The 23408-nt window shown below is 38.6% G+C and overlaps 1 protein-coding gene across 2 annotated transcripts in view; it reads left to right on the top strand.

The window, feature by feature from the left end:
* GALC (galactosylceramidase) overlaps positions 1 to 23408 on the top strand; it is a 42769-nt gene that overhangs the window by 5408 nt on the left and 13953 nt on the right. Inside the window, exons 5-8 of one of the 2 annotated variants that reach the window (XM_075103661.1) lie at positions 1006 to 1145; positions 3403 to 3441; positions 15751 to 15881; positions 21300 to 21455. In XM_075103661.1, the coding sequence (XP_074959762.1) occupies positions 1006 to 1145; positions 3403 to 3441; positions 15751 to 15881; positions 21300 to 21455 (466 nt within the window). Of the gene's footprint in view, positions 1 to 1005; positions 1146 to 3402; positions 3442 to 10546; positions 10675 to 15750; positions 15882 to 21299; positions 21456 to 23408 lie in introns of both variants that reach the window. The other variant, XM_075103662.1, reaches the window with a different exon arrangement.

The raw sequence follows: 23408 nt of genomic DNA, 5'->3' as shown, positions 1-23408 counted from the left end.
CTTATATGCACTAGATTCAATTATATGCTCTCATTACAAACCTGTCACCTTCTCCCCACTATAGTGGGTTCTTGTCTTCTGATTTGTCTTACGTATGTAGTTGAGTTGTAACAGGACTTTCCTGTCTCCTTGTTTTGATCGTGAGTTGCGTGTGTGCTGTGACAATACAAATGCGGAACCCTAGATTTTAACTGAAACACTTCACAAAATGTATTTTAAGTGAAATAAGGTAAGAAATCTATCAATTGCAAGGTATCTTATTCCCCCTCTTCCAGGGATCAGGCTTTGCCACATCCAGCCACAAGGCATGACTTGGTGCAGGATTTGCTAGTCAGGTTCTGTCAGACAGGCACTGTAACAAGCAGTAAGCTTACCATCTATGACTAATAGTGATTATTAATAACCTCCCTCTTCCCTCAGATCAAGCTCTCAACAAAGGAAAGAGGGTTTGCCTTTGAATTAGCCTGTGGTGTCTTATACAAAGGCAGTTGAAAACTTAGTAGGATCTGGTTAGGTTAATTTGTTTTTATTTACTACAAGATACAGTAAACAGCTGAGACTTGGAAATGCTTTTTAATGATCCTAATCTTTCTTCTTTCTCTGAAATTCTTATTTAGGAAATTAACAATTTTGGCGTTCAGTATTTATCCTTTGTCTACAACTTTGTAAACTTTTATCCTAAAATCTTTGGAATTTGAAACCTGTAAGAGCTAATACCACACAACTAAAAGATTGTATGTAGTCAGTTGTTCTCTAGAAATGAAGGTTTTCTAGCTTAAAAAAAAAAAAAGCATCTATGAACATGTTTGATCAGGATTTGTATTAGAGCATACTCTCCAGTTAAATAAGTTATGTTTCATTGTCTTCACTGGAACTATGTGAATTTGAAGTGCTTATCTGCTCCTTCATTTTAGGTAGATCAAATTACAGCTTGCTGTTGAAGCTTACTGAGTAATGTAGACCAACCAGTTATCTTATTCATTTGTTTTTCTTCTCTCTTTCCAGGATTACCTTGGACGTTTCCGTCATGGATAGGGAAGGGTGAAAACTGGCCCTATGACTACCCAGATGTCACGGCTTACTATATTGTTTCTTGGATATTAGGAGCTAAACAGTATCATGATTTGGACATCGATTATGTTGGGGTCAGTAAAGCAAAATGTCCTGTATATTTTATCTATTTGCATTTGTAAGATCTTGGTCTTGTCTCTATTTGTTCATTACTGGAGGAGGGGGATGGGAAGAGAAATTGTTTTGTAATTGCAGTTTTTGCTTTTTCTGTTGCAAGGAGAAAGGCAGAAGTTATGTTAGTTTATGGTCTTTCTGCAATAATGGCTGTTAAAGCAGAACCAGTGTAAATTGGCTAGTCTCCTGCCTTCCAGTTCTGGAACAAAGTTTCCAGAGTATCTGAGAATTCTGAAATCTGTTTGAGCCTTGGGCTTGTCATTTTTTGCCTTGCTTGTGCTGCTTGGGTTTCAGCAGTAACCAGCTAACAAAAAGCATTAGTTAAGACAGAGTTTGCGAAAGTCAGCTAACGTGAATTCTTGTCATAAAATATGCTTGCCGTTTTGCGGAATGGCAGTCCTTTACAACTTCTTCCAGATTGCCTGCATTATATATAGTAGGTAAAGGTGCACGTGTTTCTGTAGTTATAACGTACTGTATTGTGTTACAGTGCGATATATGGAAATAGTGAATGAATGTCGGAGAAAAATGTCATAATTTGGAGATGAGAAAGAGAAGCAGACAATCTGGAAAAAACACTTTTGAAGTTCATTATTTGACTGAGATTCAACTTTTTATTTTTTCTTCCAATTAAGAAAATGTGTGGATAGGATTCCTCTAAAATCAGTCCTTTACTTACTAAAACACTTATTTTGGACTTCTAAGTGTTTTGATATGAGGCAGTCATTTAACTGCAGAAAAGCTGAAAATCACTTCACCAGTCCAGATCAAAGCTTCTGAAACTATGGTTCCCATCCCAAAGGAAGTGTGACCTTTCTGCTGTAATGTGGGAAGGTATATCTGATGTATACCTCCTCTGGAATGCATCCCCCTTGATGTTACTGACTTATTTTAGCTGCGTCAGCCTTGCACTTTGGGTAACACGGTGGTGCTTCAGCAATTCAACTGGGGGGGGCAGGGAGGACAACTGCTGTTTAAACTTTCTCCTGGCTATGCTCTTAGAGTAGAAGGTAAGTTCTGTACTTGATGTATTTGAGTAATGTCTGGCTTCTGTGTTGTTACTTCAGTGATTGGCCTTCTGAATTCTGTACTTCTAAGTAAAGGGAATTTCCGCTTCTACAGGCAATGTGGTGACACTGCATATTGTCTGGTTTCTTTGTGGGTATAATCTGAAATACAGGAAAGCAGCGATCTCTGTGAAGGCTCAGAAACTGTCAAAACAATTTTAATCCTGTACTGCTTCTACATTGTTAGCCTTTACTGCTCTTTTCATTTATAGCATGTGTTATATATCATTATTTGCTTTATGATGAAATGAGCCTTTCAATAAGTAACTTTTTGATTGGCTCGTTTCTGAAGTCACATATTAGCACTTATGGAAAGATGTAGAAATACCAAAATCAAATGGGCATATCCCACCTGTAAGAAACCTTCTTGCAGTTGGGTAATCACCTACAGGGGGATACTTTTGCTGTTACTAGTGAATGTGAGTCACAGTGTTCATGTTGTGGTTAGAAAAAAAGAAAGTAAGAAGGTTTCTGACTAGGCATTTTATTGGCCAGGGTGTTTGGTAGAAAGGAAGACCAGCATTTCTGCTTTTGAATTTTGAGCTGTGTTTAGCTTAAACACTCTTTCCATAGAAGATGGAAAATCTAGAGCAACAGAAATGAGATAATTTTGTGTCTGTTTACTTCAACTATGCTGGATTTCTCTTGTGTTCAAGTATGGATATAGTCCTGTGTAAATTAGAAAGAACTGTAAGTGTCATTGAATAACCCCCTGAAACTGTAGGCAACTGTTCGATATGTAACTTACACTGACATAGGAGAGCCAGAGTATGGCAACAAGGCCTATTCGTTAGGACCACACCTTGAAGCCAGACTGTGTGTCTCAATGATTGCTAACAAACCGTAGACCCATTGGTAATAATGTCATGTGCAACATTGCTGCTATCGTAGAGCTCAAGGAGCTCTAGAGTTCTTTTCAGCAAGGCAATCAGCAGACCTTTGAGACAGATAAACAAGGAGCTATTTTGAACTTTCATACAGAATACTCCCCTGAAGAGCTCATAACAAAGCCAACCAGAGCACTTTAGCAAACTGAGACCATGGAGTTCCTTAATGGATTGTATAATCTTACATATACGTAAATAAAATCTTTAATTATGCATTGACATATCCTGACTTTTCTAAATGGCTTTTCGCTTTTCCTTTATAGGTATGGAATGAAAGGGCATTTAGTAGCAAATATATTAAGGTATGTATTTTTTCTTACTTCTCTAAAGTGAAATGTTTGTCTTTGTTATCATGTGTAAACAACGAATTTGCCTAGAAAAGGGACCTTAATCCTGCAACTACTTCACTTACTGAACTTTGTTTCTTGTAGTGGCAGGCATGGAATGCTAACAGGATCAGATTTCTAGATCTTTTTTGAGTGTCTGTCCAAAACTGTTATTCTGAACTTTAAGCGTGTCAGTGTATGCTGGATGTTTAGGACCTCTGCATTTTAATGGAAGCTCCAGTTGATGCTACTGAAATGATACAAATTCATCATCTTTGTCCTGGCTTGGATATAGTTATAAGTCCAAGATCTAGAATTACTTAAAACTCTGTAGCAAAGTTCAGTGGATATAATACCACTAAATTATTGCTATAAAACTCCAGGTTCTTATTTTATGGAAAATGTAATAAAGGCTCTATGTTTTTAGCTGTGCAAGATTCAGCTCCTCCTCTTCTAAAAGAGGTGGAGGAACACAATATTTCACATAACGAACCTTGAGATATTAATAATATCTCTCACTGCTCCCCACCCTTCTTTGACAACACTTCTGTTAGTTTAGTTATGTTGAAGTGGAACCTTAAGTACAAGCCTCTGCTGTTTTAATTTCCTTGTTACTACTTTGAGGCTAAGAAGCAATAGCAATACCTTTTCTTAAAAGCAAATGTGTAGAAAAACTGTTGGTTTTTTTTTTTTTAATTCAGCAGGGATTGATCCCATCTGCTTAAAATTATTCTAGCGACTAGAAATAGGCAAATAATACAAATCAACTCATGGTTACGTGGCTGGTGTCAACGTGAGGGTTTTGGCTTTTATGACAACGGGATGTTCATCAACAGCCGTAGGCTGTTAGGGAGGGATGGACTCCACCTGTCTGGAAGGGGCAAGGTATTTTTTGGTAGAAGACTGGCGAACTTGGTGAGGAGGGCTTTAAACTGAGGAACTTGAGAGGAGGATGACAAAATGGCAATGCTAATGCCATCACACACAATGGAGGAATAAGACAGGACAACCTGAGCAGTGATAAAGGTGCTGTAGTGGCCTCACACAATGGCAACCAGGAGACCAACCACCTCAAGGGTGTGCATGGCTGTAGCGGGTCCTCCTGCACCCCTCCAGGGAAACCTGTGTGCTCAAGCACCTTTCTGAAATGCCTGTACACCAATGCACGCAGCATGGGGAATAAACAGGAGGAACAAGAGATCTGTGTGCGGTCGCAGGGCCATGATCTCATTGCAGTCACAGAGACATGGTGGGATAGCTCACGTGACTGGAATGTGGTCGTGGATGGCTACAGGCTTTTCAGGAAAGACAGACCAGCAAGGCGAGGTGGGGGAGTTGCTCTTCACGTGAGGGAGCAACTGGAATGTATCGAGCTCTGCCTTGGAGTGGAAGGAGAACAGGTTGAGAGCTTGTGGGTAAAAATTAAGGGAGAGCCAAATATGGGCGACACTGTTGTGGGTGTTTACTACAGCCAACCTGATCAAGAAGAGGAAGTTGAGGAGGCCTTCTACAGACAGCTGGAAGTAGCCTTGCAGTTGCAGGCCCTGATCCTCATGGGGGACTTCAACCACCCTGATATTTGCTGGAAAAGCAACACTGCAAGCCATGCATGATCCAGAAGGTTCCTGCAGAGCATCAAGGACAACTTTTTGATGCAAGTGGTGGAGGAGCCAACGAGGGCAGATGTGCTGCTTGACCTTATCCTAACAAACAAGGGAAGGCTGGTTGAGGATGTGAGAGTTGAGGGTAGCCTTGGCTGCAGTGACCATGAGATGGTGGAGTTCAGGATCCTGCATGGTAGAAGCAGGGCTATGAGTCAGGTTATAACCTTGGACTTCAAGAGAGCCAACTTTGGCCTCTTCAGAGACCTGCTTGGAGGAATCCCATGGGCTGCTAGGGCTCTAGAAGGCAGGGGTGTCCAAGAGAGCTGGTCAGTATTCAAGGACCACTGTCCCCGAGCTCAAGATCGGTGCATGCCTAGGAGGAGGAAGTCAGGCAGAGGGGGCAGGAGACCTGCATGGATGATCAAAGAGCTTCTAGAGAAACTCAAATGGAAGAGGGGGGTTCACAGTATGTGGAAAAAGTGACTGGCCACTTGGGAGGAATCTAGGAATGTTGTCAGCTTATGCAGAGATGGGACAAGGGAGGCCAAGACCCACTTGTAACAGAATCTGGCAAGGGATGTGAAAGATAAAAAGAAGGGCTTCTTTAATTACATCAGTAGTAAAAGGAAGACGGGATACAGTGGGCCCATGGCTGAACAAGGAAGGGGCCCTGGTGATGTAGGATGCAGAGAAGGCAGATTTACTGAATGCCTTCTTTGCCTCGGTCTTTACTGCTAAGGCTGGCCCTCGGGCATCTCAGCCCCCAGAGAAGGGAGGACAAATCTGGAGAAAAAAAGGCTTCCCGTCGGTTGAGAAGGATTGGGTCAGAGATCACCTATGCAAACTGGATCCTCACAAATCCATGGGCCCTGATGGGATGTACCTGTGAGTGCTGAAGGACCTGGCAGATGTTCTTGCTGAGCCACTCTCCATCATCTTAGAAAGGTCGTGGAGGACAGAAGAGGTGCCCGAGGACTGGAGGACAGCAAATGTCGTTGCAGTCTTCAAAAAGGTCAAGAAGGAGGACCTGGGGAACTATAGGCCAGTCAGCCTCACATCTATCCTCAGAAAGGTGATGGAGCAGTTCATCCTGGAGGTCATCTCTAGGCATGTAGAGGAAAAGAAAGTTATGGTCAACATGGATTCACCAAGGGAAGATCATGCTTGACCAACCTGATAGCCTTCTATGATGGCGTGACTGTCTGGGTCGACAAAGGGAGAGGAGTGGATGTTGTTTACCTTGACTTCAGTAAGGCATTTGACCCTGTCTCCCATAGCGTCCTCACAGGCAAGCTATGGAAGTGTGGGTTGGATGAGTGGACAGAGAACTGGCTCATCAACAGAACTCAGAGGGTCATGATCAATGGGGCAGAGTCTGGATGGAGGCCTGTCAGTAGTGGTGTTTCCCAGGGGTCTGTGCTGGGTCCAGTCCTGTTCAACATTTTCACCATTGACCTGGACGAAGGGACAGAGTGTAACCTCAGCAAGTTTGCTGATGACACCAAGCTGGGAGGAGTGGCTGATACAGCAGAAGGCTGTGCTGCCATCCAAAGAGACCTGGACAGGCTGGAGAGCTGGGCCGAGGGGAACCTGATGAAATTGAACAAGAGCAAGTGTCAGGTCCTGCACCTGGGGAGGAACAACCCCATGCACTGGTACATGCTGGGGGCTGAACTACTGGGAAGCGGCTCTGTTGAAAAGGACCTGGGAGTGCTGGTGGGCAGCAAGTTGACCCTGAGTCAGCAATGGGCCCTTGTGGCCAGGAAGGCCAACAATATGCTGGGGTGCGTTAAGAGGAGTGTGGCCAGCAGGTCGAGGGAGGTTATCCTCTCCTCTGCTCTGCCCTAGTGAGACCACATCTGCAGTACTGTGTCCAGCTGTGGGCCCTGCTGTTTAGGAAGGGTGTGGAACTGCTTAGCAAGTCCAGCAGAGAGCTACCAAGATGATCAGGGGACTGCTTGAGCATCTCTCTTATGAGGAAAGGCTGAGAGACTTGGGTTTGTTCAGCCCAGAGAAGACTGAGGGGGGATTTCATCAACACTTATCTAAAGGGTGGGTGTGAGGACAATGGGACTAGACTCTTTTCAGTCTTTCCCTCTTTTCAATGACAGGACAAGGGGCAATGGGCACAAGTTGGAGCACAGGAAATTCCAGCTAAACATGAGAAAAAACTTCTTTCCTGTGAGGGTGCCAGAGCAGGGGCACAGGCTGCCCAGGGAGACTGTGGAGTCTCCTTCCCTGGAGACGTTCAAAACCCTCCTGGATGCATTCCTGTGCCCCCTGCTCTAGGGGTACCTGCTCATTTAGGGGGGTTGGATGAGATGATCTCCAGAGGCCCATTCCAACCCCTACCGTTCTGTGATTCTGTGAGGAAGTCTTGGCATCTATGTCAAGGTGTCTTGTTTCTTTGGGCATGTTAAGCAACAGATCTCCTTTGGGTTTGCAGATGCTTCAGATTTTGCTAGAGAAGCTATTGAAATCCCTGTATAAAGTTGTTCACTGGGTGTGCTTAGAATAGTCTTAAAATATCCTATCCCAATGTGTGCTCAGCACAAACCATACCCTAACTTTTATTAGATCTAGGAAATGAGTTCATAAGGTGCTCTCTTTATTTAAAAAAAAACTCTCAGGAACTAGTTTTCTGTTATATTTAGCCTTGGTTATGTGGCTTCCAGGTTTTTCTTTCTCAAAATGAAAAGTGGTTCACTAATCACGTTTAGGCTAATGGGGAAATCACTAAGGATACTAGTAGCCTCCTAAAGGATAATTCTAATTGTAGGTAAATTATGCTGGTAGGGGAGGAGGGGGAATGGGTGTGTGTGGGGGAATTAAAGTTGAAATCTCTAGTTGTTCAGTATATATGTTACAGAAGCAAACCCAAAGAGAATTGAAAATGCTCGTTTGCAGGCTGGAATAAAACAATGCAAGTAAGATGGAAGAGAAATAGTGAGAATTTGGTTTTTTGAGCTGCAATTTTTATTCCTTCACTGACTAGATGTTAAGTTGCTTGGAATGCCTATGAGACTGACCCTTTCTAAAAAGAATCATCAGAGAGAGAGAAGGCAGGTCTTACTACAAAGAAAACACTCATTTTATTTCCCTGTATCACTGATTGGCTCTGTTTTTAAAACTATTTTTCTGGCTTTCTATATGTTTTGTAAAATAGGACTGAGCATAGTAGAATGTTTCTGTGTGATGTCACCTGGAGGCTTTCTCATGTTTGTCTTGGCTTCCTAATGTGGAGAGTATGAATGTGGAGAATACTCTGTCGAGTGTAGGTGCAGCATTCTACTTGTTGGCTTTTTAAATGCTGTTGAATTGGGACTGAGCTTTTGGCTTCTAGATCTAAATGTTTAGTTTAAGATTTGCTCTTAACATTACCCAAATACTTGCTGAAAAGTGTCAGCCTTCCATCTGCTGGATATTAATTGATATAAGGCTTTTTCTTTAACACCTGTTTTACTGTTAATTCTTTTCACTCTGCGGTGTCACATAGCATCTATTCTCTAATCAGCATGATCGTTCTATTTGCAGTCCACCATTTCAAAAAAGGTCCATTTACAGAAGTATGCTGTTGCACACCAAACATTTTTTGTGATGTTTGACAAATACATGACATAGATAAGCTCTTAGTTATCTTGCTGGATTTCTACTTGTAAGAAAATATTTTTAGTTACTTCATCCACTCTAGCACTAGTTATGCTTCTTATTAAGTAGAAAAAAAGAAAAGAAGAAATGATGCTTGTATTGCTTATAAGTTCTTATTCAATAAGATCCTATTCTTCCAATTATATTTTTAAACACTGTCATCTTAAACTAACCCTAAAATTTACGGAGTGTCTTTCTATAAACATGAATACTAGGTGTGGGGGAACCATTCTGCATATGTTGTTATGGAGTGCGTTTGAGTGTCTGCAGTTCTGTGTCCTTGGTACTTATCTTTCAACATGGAAGTTCTGCAACCTTTTTAGTCATTTTGTTCTTCTGAACTGTCTGTATGGTTAGGCAGTTTTTCAGAATTTCTAGCTAGCTAGAAAGCTTTAAATTACAATTACTTTACTGTAAGTATTTCTACCATTATGAATTTTTCTTGTGGTAAACTTTATGCTTCAAAGGCTTCAAGCAGCTGAAAAGAACTTCATTGCTACTTTTCTTCTTCTTAATAAGTTTTATGTCCTTTAGATCTAAGCTTTCATTGTCACCACCACTTGGACTTTACTTTTGTGCCCTTATTTGATGACATGTCGAAAGAGAAATGCTCCTTATTCTCCTTCACATTATTGGAGGGCTATTACAAGAAATTATTTAAGGATTCATACCTACTGATCTTCAAATGGTTGGAAAAATCTTTCTTATGCAGGCATACATACAGCACAGAATACATCGTTCTTTTATATCCTAGATTGAAAAAAGTATTTTAGACTGTGGACTGATGTCCTTTTTCCGATGCAGCTGTGTGTGGAAGCTGCTGAAAATACTTTTTTTTTTTTTTTTTTTTGTTGAGTGTTCAGATAAAACATGCTTGTATAATACCAGCCCTGTATAAGCCTGGTTCATTCTTAACTGTTAGAGCTGGGTATGTGTTGCCTGGGTATATTTTGTCTAAGAAGTTCCATGGGCAGATGTGAGAGTTTTATCATCTTTGGCAGGGAAATAGTAAGGAGAAGCCGGAAAAACAGAGTAGAATTCTCTTCTGCTGGCATGTTTGAACTCAAAGTTGACTGCCCTCAGTTTGGTTGTAAATATTCAATTCCAATTTTATGCATTATGTCCCTGAGAATTAGTGAGACATGTAAGAGCCAAGTAATGGGTAAACTTAAATATCAGACACTTACAACATCAAGGATATTTTTGGTCAGTAAAACAGCCAGTGAAAAGAATGTTTAGGTGCTCTTCACTTGAAAAGGACAGATGTTTGGCAAAGATTTCTGTTCTTGTGGAGAACTGCATGGTTACAAGGTCATTTATATATTAAGACTTCAATCCCTGTTTTCTTAATATACTTTTTTTTGGATCAGGTTAACTTTCACTTCTGATCACTTGTGGAGGAGTGTCCACTTCCACATTCTAGCCAGTTATCATTTTTTTTTAGATTAATTGAATGTGACGACTTTATGATAAATCCATTACTCATATGTAATGAATTAAATGCATGCAATAGATGAGTCAGTATGTTGAGGGTGTCTGAGTAGAGTACGCATATGCACACGGGGTGTCAGAAGTAATCCAAGTGATGAGAAGCCCATTTTTGTGTAATGGCTATCTGATGCCATAGATTTCCCTTCAGTGTTAAAAATACTTTGTCTTAGTTGTCATTATGGGTCTCCTTTGAGATTTGAGAACTTTTCTTATCCATCTTGGTCTGAAGACCAATGCTTCCAGAGAAGACTCCTACAGTTCTAAAATTGTTTTCAGTCTTAAATTTTCATGTTGCCTGGCTGATGAAGGCTGATGAAATGGTGTTATCTGTTACTAAGGTACTTCGACAATCTTTGGACAGACTGGGTCTCAGGAACATTGGCATCATTGCTGCGGATGGAGATTGGAACATTTCAAAGGAGATGATAGTTGATCCCTATCTTAATGATGCTGTTGAGGTAGTCGGGTAAGTGTGGGAGAAGGGAGGAGTTTTACACATTGCTTATTGCTTCATTTCTGTAAGCCTTCATCTCCATTTTGAGAAGCCATATATTTTATACTTCCCAGCCATTCCCAGTTTTGTCATCATCATGTACAGTGGTGACAGATTACCCATGCCTGTCTTCCGCTCTTCTTTCAGTTTAGTACCTGTGTAAGGTAACCTTACCACTCTTCCATCATTTCTTTCAAGTGTTCTGTTAGGAGCCATGTTGTAAGCTTCTTATCTTAGCATTAGCTAATGACAGGAGACTTCTAGCTAACCTGCATGTGTATCTTCAAAGTCAGAAAAAAACCTTAGGACTGAATTCTTAGTCTGCAACAGTTTTAGTTTCAGGTGAATTTGAACTTTCACACTGGAACTGATCACCCTGGGACTTCCCATGCTTGCAGCATTCCCTGCTGCATGTTCTTTGCTTGAGATTTTTCTGGTCATGTCTGAAAGCTAGGAGTTTGGTTGTTGCTTTTATCTGATAACACTATTAGAAGTGCACACACAGACAGTAAAGTAGAAGTAAAAACAAGCATCCAAAGTTTGTTTTTAAAGTAATACAACCATCTCAATTCTAACAGCTAGGAATGCCCACTGCTGTAATTCTAGCAAATGGTAACTTGATTGTTTGCCTGCACTCTTACTCTATAATACACTTTTCTTACTGTCTTGTTTCTGTCAACCAGCTTGATACTTATTTTTCTACTCTTGCTTTCTTGGTAATTTCTGATTTCTAAAAGCTATAAATATGTTTTTAAAAATGATAGCATGTTTCCAGTGGAAATCACCTATACGTGTATAAACCGTTCACTTGTGTTACGTTCGGTAACTTGCTTACCTCTGATTTTAATCTTACTGTGATAAGAACATGCTTGTGGTCACTAGTGTACCGTTATCCTCATCTATACTTACAAGGGGTGTGATGTGCTTATAATTGTTTAAACTAATGCATGGTTAAAAGGTTACAGTAAGTCAGTTAAATGGACTTTATAAAGAAACTGCTTTCATATGTATTGACCTTCTAAACACTGATCACCTGAAGTGGCTGCCTGCAAAATACTGATTATAATGCCAGCAGTAACACATTCGGTTTAAAAATTTATAACTTTCTTACGTTAGGCAAGATTTGCACCTCAGTAAGTTATAGTGCATTAGGAAATGTTTAGTTACTATGTCGATGCCAATGAAACTTGCAGAATGAATGCACTGAGTGTGAATGGTTTTAAGTTCTTTAAGAGCTTGACAGAATCAAGGCTAGGAGTACCTGTTTTTGTTTATAGCCTCTAGGACCATGGGCATGTTTTAGTTGTTCTTTTAAAGATGAAAGTTCTTTTTGTCAGAGGTTTTAATTGAACGTTACACAGATTTTTCCCCAACTCCCCCCCACCCCATCACAAAAAATGAAGTTAAGAGAATATTTCCTGTGCAGTAAGTAGTGTTGTTATCTATCAAGAAATTCAGGTTAGTACAAAATGAGAACAGCATGTTTCTCAGCCGATGCTGACTTGATGGCACAGAGTTCTGCTGACCTAGAAAAAGATAATAGTATTTGGGCATCTGCGCTTCAAATGTTCAGGAAGTCACTAAAAGTACACTGTATCTGTATGTCTCTTAGATAACCATGTCTAGTTGTTTGCAAAATCTGCTAGTCAGTCTGTTTTCTTAAATAGTCTTAAATTATTTTCTCAGAAATCCTCTCCTGTACATTGTTCTGTAATCTTTTTTTAAGTATAACCCGCTCTGTGACTTTTTCTTAGTTCTTCTATTTTGGAATGGAAACCTGGGATTAAATTTATGTTGTTTTATTTAGAAATTATCAAGATAATTGAAATTATTGCTTTGGCATCCATCGACAAAGAGTAACTAACCTTTCCCTTTCTTTGTGTTTCCTTTCATTTTCTTTTTTCCTTTCCTTTCTTTTTTCACATCAGGTAATTCTTACCTTGATATCTCTGCTCCTTGTGGAGCTTTGTTCCCGCCTAAAATACCATTAGCAATCTGAATCATATCTAAAGTAGATTTCAGGTAAAGTTTGTCTTTTTTTCCCCCCTCCATATTTGCAGTCTGCTGGCTTGAAGGATAGAGAACTTAATATATTCTCACTAGGGCAAAGGCTATCAAGCTGTTACCATTCAGTGTGTTTCAGTTTCATTAGCTGAAGGAGCAGTCTTCCTGAACATATTTCTTGCCATCATTTCATACCAATGAGTTGTAGCACTTGCCATTGAAAACAGGAATTTTGTTACAAGAAGAAAAGAGAAAAGTCTTTATCTGCTACTAAGTCAGATTACTTACCCAGTATTCATAAAGTGCTTGAAAATGTAAAAAAAAGAAGCTCAAGTCTTAAACTGTGTTACGTTGTGTTTCCTTATTTTGTTTGCAAGACCATTTTCACTATTGCTTTCCTATATTATTTTGATGGGTGTTATTTCCATGTTTGTATAGTATATATTCATATTTCTTTTTTCCCAGGACGTATTATGGTTCAGTACTATGTCTTCTGTGTTAGGCATGGATTTTGTTTGCTGTGTTTAACAAAGCCTATAGAGCCCATAGCTCTATTTGGCAAGTCCTTTCTTAAAGGCCTATATGCCAATACACAATTAGACTTGCATATATTCCACAATATTTCTTTTTCTGATGTTTATCTAGAAGTACACAAATTGTAAATGTTTTTCCATAGTTCTCAATTGTTTAAGTTATATTTGACTTGTAAGTCATTATTAGTGGACAGTAATTGTATGTTAGGTGGCGGAAAAAACCTACCTTCGTCAGTTTTTATTTACCAGACAAAAAAATGTTATTTTACTTCTAGTTGATGTAGCATGAGTCTTTTCTAATACAATGATCAAATAGCAGAAACAATTGCTGCCATTTCAGTTTCTCTTTTTTTCCTGTGTCCTAGTATCTGTCACTTAAAAAAATTAAGAAATCACGGTAAGTCTTAATGAACAACAAAAATGGGTGACTTACTTAAGAGCTATTTGTAAGTGACTATGGCTTTTATGTAAGGGGTTCTTGTTCTGTTGATTTTCATAGTTAATATAGTTGCAACTTTAGAGGAATCATCAGTCTTAGGATCCAAGAATGCTTTCTCGGTTCGATGGAAAGAACAAGTTCAATTCACTGTTATTTGCTCTCTCTGAGGTAGAAAACATTTGCTGTAAGAGAGAATGATGAACTGTCTTCTCTAAGACTATGCTAAGGTTTTGGAAAAATAAAGATTAATTATAGAAAATACTGCCTTCTGGATTTATTTTATGATTTTGGGCCATGCTGCTTTTGCCATAATTTTAAACAGTTCAAAGCACAAGCTAGAAACTTAATTTTGGATTTATGTAATTGATCTTAAGACGTAGTGTTTTTTCTCAGTTAAAAAAAATAGATTTTATTGGTATAACAGCCTTGTATGTTTTTCATGTCTTATTTCTGGGATGTTATCTGTAATTAGAATTATTGACAAACTTAGTTTGCACAGTACCTCTGGAGGTCACCTGGTTGAAAAGCAAAAGCTGTGTGTGCAACCAAAGCAAAATGTGAGGTCCCTGAGTTTTATTAAAGACATCAAATGGTATTGGCCCTAATATCAGCCTATGGGGACATTGCTAGCAATCTGCACCCTGGCTGGACTTCTCTATCCACCTTGGTGGGAGACTACTAAAGTCAAGGTATATGACATCCACTGATTTCGCCTTGCCTGCACAGGTGGTCATCTTGTGGTAGAAAGCATTTGTGTTTGTCAGGCATGATTTGCCTTGGTAAATCCATGCTGCCATTCCCAGTCATCCTCCTATCCTTTTTGTGCTTGGAAGTGGCTTCTAGGAAGACTTGCTCTGTAACCTTCCTGGGGTCTGAGGCTGGAGTGACGGGCCTTCAGATTCTCCTTCTTGAAGATAGGCATTAAAACTGTTTTTCTCTAGTCATCAGAAACTTCCCCTAATCACTAAATACTTTAGCCTTTGTATGTATGTTAAGTCTACAGACCAAATACTACCTTATTCTAATACAAGATGTAGCAGGAAAATAGAATGCAGAAGTAATACTAATATTGTGTTCAGACAAAGTTCTTAAGACTTTGGGGCAGGAAATCTTGACATTTCAGACTACTGTCAGACTGCACATAAGCCAGTTCAGATTCTGGTCTGTAGAAAAAAAATCTTGCAGCACGGTTTCCTGCAGGTAGGGTTACCTGTTAGAGAAGGTTATATATGGTAGAAATATACAAAATGATTTGAAGGTAGGTAGGCATTTGACATTACCTGAATTTACAGGTACAGCAAATGCTGTTTAGGGGACCTCTGGACTTCAAGAAACTACATCCTTGGTCTTATGTGACATTTTACATTTGTTTCATTGACTTTCAAGGCCTTAATATCTCTAGGGATGTGTAAAGTGGTTGCAATTCTAAAACTTGAAATAAAATGCAGCTGAGTAATCAGGTGTGTGTGTCTGGGATTTTTCTCATTTCTTGTGTTGGTTGTGTTTAGGAAGAGTGATCTCATTTGCGTTGCTTCTCTGTTAAACTGAAATAGTTGATTAGCAGGGAGAATAGGGGGAATCAACTCTTCTTAATTAAATGTTTACTGTGCTTTCACAAGGTTTATAATTTAGTTGTCCTTGCCCTGTATGCAGTCCTTGTAGCCTAACCCTTAGCATTATAACATCTAAGTAGCTGATCTGCAAATAGAGTATCTTGCATGAAATGTGGTATGTTTTGTTGTTACCTTTATATGCAGTTTTGTGTGTGTAAGAAAATAACCAAATGTTTTTAATTTTTCCTTTTGTCCTGTACTTCGGGGTTTGGTGTGATGGAGGAAGAAGAAGGTGTCCTTCTTTGAAGGCACTTTGTGCTTGACAATCTATTACATTTTGTTCGGTGTAACTGTTGTTGTAAAAACAAGAATTGGATCATGATGTGTTTCTGAAATATGTTCAAACAGTGCTGAAGAAAGCGCTGCCTTTCCCAATATAAATTTTTGACAAATTGAAAACCCTTTTTTATTTGTCCTTTATCTCTGTTTTTTGCTGTCCTTTTTTTTTTTTCCCCCAAAGCTGTTGAGATACACATTGGATAAGCATGGTCTGCAGCAGGTGAGGATCGTAGCCAGCGATAGACTGTGGGAGCCCATTTCCTTTGTCTTGCTGCTTGACTCTGAGCTCCATGGAGTGGTCGATGTGATTGGGTAGGGGGTTCTCTCTGTTTTTCTTTCTTTGGTGGTTTGTTCACAGTTTGTCTTCATCTTGCTTATTTATAACTAGCAAGTCAAAGCTTTACCTCTCTATACTCTTATGTGCAATGAAAATGATACTCTAATCTTTCTTACTAACCCATCTCAAATCACACAGGCTGTTGTCCTGGTGACAGCCTCAACCCTTTAATTGAATCATGAGTTTCTTATCACAGGGAAGATTCCTACTGGCTGTGGTTGCACTTTTGTGGAATTAAAGGCTTTTTGGACAACCCTGTTTATTCTGAGGGTTCTTTTGGTTCTTGTATTTGGTATGCAAAAAGTGCTTTACCTTTACAGCTTTGTATGCAGCATTTAATTACTGACTTCCACTGGTCTGTTACAGAAATGGGTGTGCTCCAGTAATGAATTGGGGCTATAATACTTTTTAGTTAAAATAATGACTTGATTCTTAGTTCCTATTTTCTTTTGATAGAAAGGTTGTGTATGGAAAGCATGCAACCAGCTGCCTTGTTTTTCTGGTTCTGGGTTTCATCATATGATGCTAATGTTTTGCAAAAGTAGCAGAGTAAATTTGAGATTGGTTACTGATTTGCCTGCTGAATGGAAATGTGTGTAAGACATGCTTATTAACTTCTATTTTTATAGTAGCTCTAAATCTTAATTATTAGGCTCCATAAACTTGACTGACCCAACCACATGCTTGAATGTGGCTGTTCCTTGGTTCAACTTCAGTCTTCTTCATTCATCTTTTATATGTCTCATCCACAGGAGGTGTAGAAATGATGGCTTTCCCTCCAAATGCAGTTGGGCAGTCAGTGTTCCTTCCCAAATCAATCCCTCCCCCCATTCTGAACAACAGAAAGTATCCTGATAGTTTTTTTTTTTTTAATAAGTGGAGTCTTGGATCATGAGTGGACCAACAAGTGAAAGCAATTATGAACTCACTCTGACCAGATGCAACTCCACTGTAATTACCATGATCGCAATGTAGTGAGCATGCTTCCTTTCTGGTGTTTTGGCAGCTAGAAGTATGCACCCAGAGTCAGTTCCTGAAGCTCAACTGTTTTTACACTATCTCAGTAAGCTGTAGTTGCTTAACTCTCTTTGCGTGTATAAGTTTTATGTCACCACTCTGATTCAGTCTCAGTAGGGAGATGAAATACCCCTCTCTTGTGTAATGGATAGTTAGTTGGCTACTGGATATTTGCAGGTGCACATCTTATCATGGTATCTTTTAAAAGGAAAATTGTTGGCTTTCCTTTTTATTTGAAACTATAAAAAGTATTTCAGGTAGCCTGGACTTTACATGAATGTACATAAAATGAATTTGGACTTGGTAACGTTATTTGTGATCTGTGTGGTGTCACATCAGACAGACTGGATAGGAGATTAAAGCTGCTGCTTTTGATTTATTTTGCACTGTTTGCATCCAGGCTTCATCTGCAAGATATTGTAATGGCTAGAAATTAGATGGAGCCTTGAAGGCACATTGTAAAACTATTAATAGATGTTCATCTGCATAGGAATGACCCAGGTCACTAAAGCTCTTTATAAAGTGATATTTCCAAACAGCTTTTCAGAGCTATTATGGTTGCATCCATTTTACCAGTGAAATTAAGTATAATGAATTATAAACAAGTATTACTCATTTTGAACACATTTAAATTATATTGTAGGTCTTGAAAACAACGTTTTTCAAGGATGGGCTTGCAAATTCCACAGCCACTCATAGGAGTGCTTTAGATGTGCTACTTCTCTGTAACACAGTTAAACCAATTAGATTTTTTGCATGCTATATAGTTAGAGACCAAACTATTCTGACTCTACATGTTGAAAATTTTCCCTCCCTTCTTCCTGCTGTTAATTATAAGAAAATAGGAAATGTGTAGAAAGTGTCAGTGAGTTTAGGAGTAACAACTTCCATTTTCACCTAATATTAATTTAGTATGTCATTTAGTTAGAAGGATTAGTGTTCTTAAACACATCTGTTCTAAACACATATTTGGCTGAACGTAGCGTTGCAGAAAACCAAGCCTTTTAAAGAAATTTGTTAGACCAAGTTAACAACCTAAGAAAAACAAGCTGATGTCGTGACATTACTGCATGATGACGGAGTCATGACATGGTAGCAGTGGGAATTCCAACTGTCCCAGGCCTGTGTGCTGATACAGAATGAGAGGTAGGAAGGACAGTGTTGTTAGCTGACAGTTTCTATTTTCTAGAGACGTTTTTGAGCACTAGATTTTGAGGTTTTCACAGGTAGTGCTTTTCTGCAAAGTTTTATTGTAGTGATGGTGCTATATAGGCTGATCTTTTTCTAATTTGTACAGCCTTGTACTGATGCATGAGAGAAAAATGGTGGAAGCCCCTGCTATTCCTATTGTGATTTTCCCCTTCCTCCCTTCTGGGTCATTGCTATATGCAAAGCAAAAAATAACACAAAATTTTATGTTTTTTAGCTAAGTTATCCAAATGAAGTCACTGTGGGCAATTGTGCAAAGCAGCATTTGCCATCCATAAATAGAAGAGCTTTACTTAATGTTATTCTCCTAATATATCTGATTTAGTTTAGCTGCCCCACACAGGCAACTGTGGATTTTTTTTCCCCCATTGGTGTTATATTGGTTCATCATCTGCTGTATAAAACACACTTAATCTCATAACAGTTAACATTTTAAAAATACTTTGTTACCACTCTAGTAGGTAGAGGCCCTGATGATGAACTAACCGTCTGCTGGTTCCAGAGAGGTTGAAAGGAGGGAACAATGAAAATACTTGTAAAGTAAATGACAGCGGTTTAAAGAATGCAAACACTGTCCGTAGTAGCTGTTGGTAAATTATTCTTACATAACTTTAAACCTCTTATCACTGCATCACTTCAGTTGTAATTCTGTTCCTGCTAATCCTTTTGTTACCTTTTCTCCACTAAGATCCATTCTTTCCCCCATTTCATGATATACATCACTTTTTTCCTCTCGCTTTGCAATGGTCTTCTGTTATAGTGTGTCTGACTGCTCTTTTGAGCAGGGAATTCAAAATCCTACTGCTTCTGCTGAAGCATCACATCTATAAGGATGATGCATAAACTCACTCAATTTTTCAGGCAGCAGGAAGGGCATGTGTGTTAGAGTCTGGTTTTTGCTGCATTGTTAATCAGGGTACTTGAGCCTCTCCAGGTGGTTGTGGTCCTTGAGTGGACCAACTATTTTCTGAGAGTAATTGAGGTATAGTTGCTCCTTTGTAGGAGTTTTTATTTCCAGTGAAGTAAAAAGATTGTTTTTACTACCGAAGAAGCAGAGCATGCTGTTCTGGAAACAGCTAATCTCCTGTTCTTTGCTACACACCTTGTGGTATTTGTTGAGGCTGTAGAGTGGCACAAGATATCTAAAAGAGGGCTGTAGCACGATCTAGTGTTTTCTTTAAATATAAATCACATAGAGTTCAACAAATCCAGCACATACTGGGTGTGAAAGCCTTGTCTGTAATCTGATAGCAAATGTTTATTTTATGTGTTTGGGTGGGTCTTTTTAAAGTATATACTCTACAGTGCTATTAAAAAAAAGATTGATGTACTTTTTAAAAAAAAAGTTAGTTATCACATGGAATAGGAGTTACTCACTCCGTAGTCATGTCCTACTTTTAAGGACTAATTTAGATACTAATTTAAGTAAAACGAAACCTGTTAGTTAATAGCAGTGTAAGTGAAAAGGAAATACAGTGAAAATTGTGTTAATTAACAGTAATAGAAATTGCATTGAAGAGCTGAGAAAAATTATTCATTTATCAACTGGTGATGAAACTGTTTTACCTGATTACATACCAGTGGGACAAAACAAGATGTTCTAAGTGTGTGGGCTTTAAGTGAGGCAAAGCTGGCAATGAAGATACACTGAAGGAGTCTGCGTCTAGGACCTGTTTGTTCCCCCTGTAACTTTAATCCTGTTTACCATCCCTGTTTTTTTCCAATTTATTTCCATAGCTTTCATGTCTTTAACGTCTTGAATTATTTCTCTTCCCTCATATGCAACTAAAGGCGACCCTCTGTCTTAGTACAGTAAATCAGAGTTCTATAATCTTGTTCCTGGGTAATCTTATGTAAAGTTCTCTGTAACACCCCCTTGCTTCCCCTCTTCCTGCTTTTCTTTTTGTAAAGTACAGGTTGTATTCAGCATGGATGTTGACTCTTAAATATTTAAGAAACAGCTCTTCAGCATATGGAGCGTAGAAAGACAAATTATTCCTTCTTTGCCTTGTCTTTGCAAGCTACGCACTTTATGCCATTACAAAAACCTTTGCTTGGTATTAAGGCAGTACTCATATTTCCAAGGCAAAGGGGAAGTATACAGTAGTCTGTACAGCAGAGTACAGATTTTTAGCTATATCCTTCTATCTGTTTCATACATAGCTTCACTAATGTTAATGTAAGACTGCTACACTGGGAAATGTCCTGTTGTCCAGTGGTGGAAAAATAATTAAAAAAAAAAACCCCAATAGTCACCCTAGAAAAACTGATATTTCTTATCAGTTTTCCCTGTCACAAATTTATCTATTTACCAAGTTTCAGGCTAGTAGTAAAGGAAATATTTATGCTTGCCTTCCCAATGCTGACAGTTTCATTTTAGTGTGTCTATTTGGTATGTTCAGTGAGTGTGCTAAATGAGGGGAAAATCCAGACCCTGTTTTCTGCAAGTAATTTGACAGGTTTTATTTTTGTCAGACTAATTTGGCACAGTGAATCAATGTTGTGACTGAGTGCAGTCAGCAGTCTTCATTTGGGAGAAAGCATCTCCCTCATACTAAGGAAGACCTTGGAAATAAAATCAGCTTTCGTTATGTTTCAACTATTTTCAGTTTACAGCTCTGTGATTTTTGTAAGTCCAGCTAGCACGCCTTTTTGAAACCTGAGTTTATTAAAAAGGTGTGCAAAATTAGCCAAGTTCATGTTTAGGTCCTAAGACATTCATGCAGTTAAGTTTTTTAGAATAATGCCTAGTAATGTGTCTTACTGTTGATTTTATAGTTATTTATGGTTTAAGATAGTACAAGGTAGCATGTATTTTCTCTATTTAGCACGCTACAGCTACGAAAATCTTCAAGCTCAATTTCAGGATAAGGCTTTGCTTTAAGCTCTAGAGGTTAGGTTTAGAAATTGCATTATATATTTAAGGCTGTGTTTACTTATATGCTGGTATGTATCAGAAGAAATAATCTACTGATGCAAATACAGTAAGAAATGGAATATTATAGCACCCTCTTGTTCCATTTTATTCTATTCCATTAGTATTATTCCAAAGCAAGTTGTTATTAATTTTCAGTTTGGACGAGGTGAAGCATTGCTGCAGTATGTACTTCCAGGCTTTGATATTTCTTGTTGTGCTAAGTGCTCTTTCTTTTTAAAATATTGTGCAGGGCTCACTATCCTGGAACAAAAACAGTGCCAAATGCCTTATTAACTAAGAAGAAACTGTGGTCCTCAGAAGATTACAGTACTTTCAATGATGAAGTAGGTGCAGGCTGCTGGGCTCGAATCCTGAACCAAAACTATGTGAATGGAAACATGACCTCGTAAGTGTTGTGCACTGTTGCTTGCTTGCACAACTTCATATGTAAGAATTGTTTAAAGTACTATATAACACATCTGTAACACTGCTATGGTAAGATAGCAGGTAAACTGAAACTCTCTCCAATGTCAGTCTGAATTCAAGTGTAGTAAGGTATGAAGTCTAGTGTCCTTACCTCTTTCTGGGGTAGACGTCCCACAAGTTCTAAAGTATTATTGAGTTACTGTTCTACAGTATCTAGTGTTTTATGCATGAGTTTAGGTGCTTTTGAGACTCTGATAATATTTCTTAAAAAGTGAATGTTCTTAAGAAGGACTAACAACGTGAAAAACATTGGAGGAAAATAACAATAAAGCTAATTTATCTGTGTTTTTATTAAGGTCTTTATCACGTTGTTTGTCTTCAGTTAAAAGTAGTAGGTATGGGTGTAATTACCTAGTTTTTCCAAACAACTCCTTTTTCAGAGTCCATTCTAAAACATGCTGTAGTCTTTTGATATGCTAATTGTTTCCTGCACATTTTCTTTCCAAACTGAAATCTGGAAGAAAGCTGTTCTATTTACTGGGAAATTACATAACTCGCAGTTTTAGAAGAGAACAGAAAACATAATTTGATGTTTCCAGTGCAACAGCTACTAATCTGAAAGTGAAGAAGTAAAAAAATAAAAGTCTGATTAAAGAAAATGTAGGCATCAAGATGTAAGCAAAATTTTTCAAAGGTTTTAGTTTTTATGTAACTTCATTTTGGAACAATAAAGAGAAACCTTTTTGTCTGAAATGCTTGAAATGGAGCACAGCACAAAGCACTTAGATACTTGTAAAGGGAAATTTCTTGAGTCACCTGGTTGCCATGAATCTTCTGTCTCCTTCTCTGCAAGCTGAAATTTTCTAACAGATGAGTATTTCCTACATGAATTCCTGACCATTCTGGTTGCCTCTTGACTCTCATATGCTTTAATATCTTACTTTGGGGTCTTTATTTTCCAATTGTTCTTTTTGACAAGCCCTTTGTAATTATATATGCCCCATTTGTTTAGCAACCTGACAGCCAGACCTATGTATAGTATTTCAAAATTATTGTTTAATACTTCCAAGTCCATATATCCAATATTGAAATTACCTTGGCTTTTATATTGAAAACAGAGCCTTCCTGATGAAAGGCAGCTTATCTTTCTGCTAAGCTCATTTGCTTTGAACTTGAGTTCCCTACATTCCTTTTCTAAGTCTGAAACTCTACAGAAGAGGTTTTAACATGAGCAAGCTGAGTTTACAACTCAAGAGTTGCTCATAAAATAAACACCTTTTCATGGGATTTCAGGATATCTTCTGAAATGCATATATAGCGTGACAAATCTACGGCAACGGCCTTTGCACTCATCTATATGCAATAGCAGAACAGCATGCTGGCTTTTGCTTTCTACATAACTGCTTTATTATGCTGTAATTCCATACTTATGGCACACTGTCTTAAGTTTAAAGTTCTAGCAAAAGATTTCCAATGAAGACCAATCAAAAGATCTGAAGTAATTAACCTTGTCAGTATCCTGACAACTTCTTGAAATAGCAACAGCTACTGGAGGATGGCTGGTTAGAGTTTTCTGTTTATTATTTATAAGGATAAAGGAAATACCTTTTTTTTTTTTTTGTGGTACTTAACTACTTCCCCAAACCCCTACCCCCAAAACAACCTACCAGCAACAACCAACCAACCAAAAAAAAAAAACCAACACCCCAACAAAAAGCTATAAACCTTGACAACGTAATTCTTTCACCTCAAAACAGGAAAGAAACACACAAATAGTCTTTAACCGTCAGTACACATTTCCTTTAATGTACAACTATTTATGGTGATATAGCCAGAGAATGTGTCATCAGTTATGTAAGAAGTTCTCAACACTGGAAATGGATTTGTTTTATTTTCCTCTCCTGTGTCTTTTTTTTCCTTTGTCTGGAAAGAT

Source organism: Phalacrocorax aristotelis, chromosome 9, assembly GCF_949628215.1.
Source record: "Phalacrocorax aristotelis chromosome 9, bGulAri2.1, whole genome shotgun sequence".
NCBI classification, from domain to species: Eukaryota; Metazoa; Chordata; class Aves; order Suliformes; family Phalacrocoracidae; genus Phalacrocorax; species Phalacrocorax aristotelis.
This window is presented reverse-complemented; position numbering and strand designations above follow the sequence as displayed.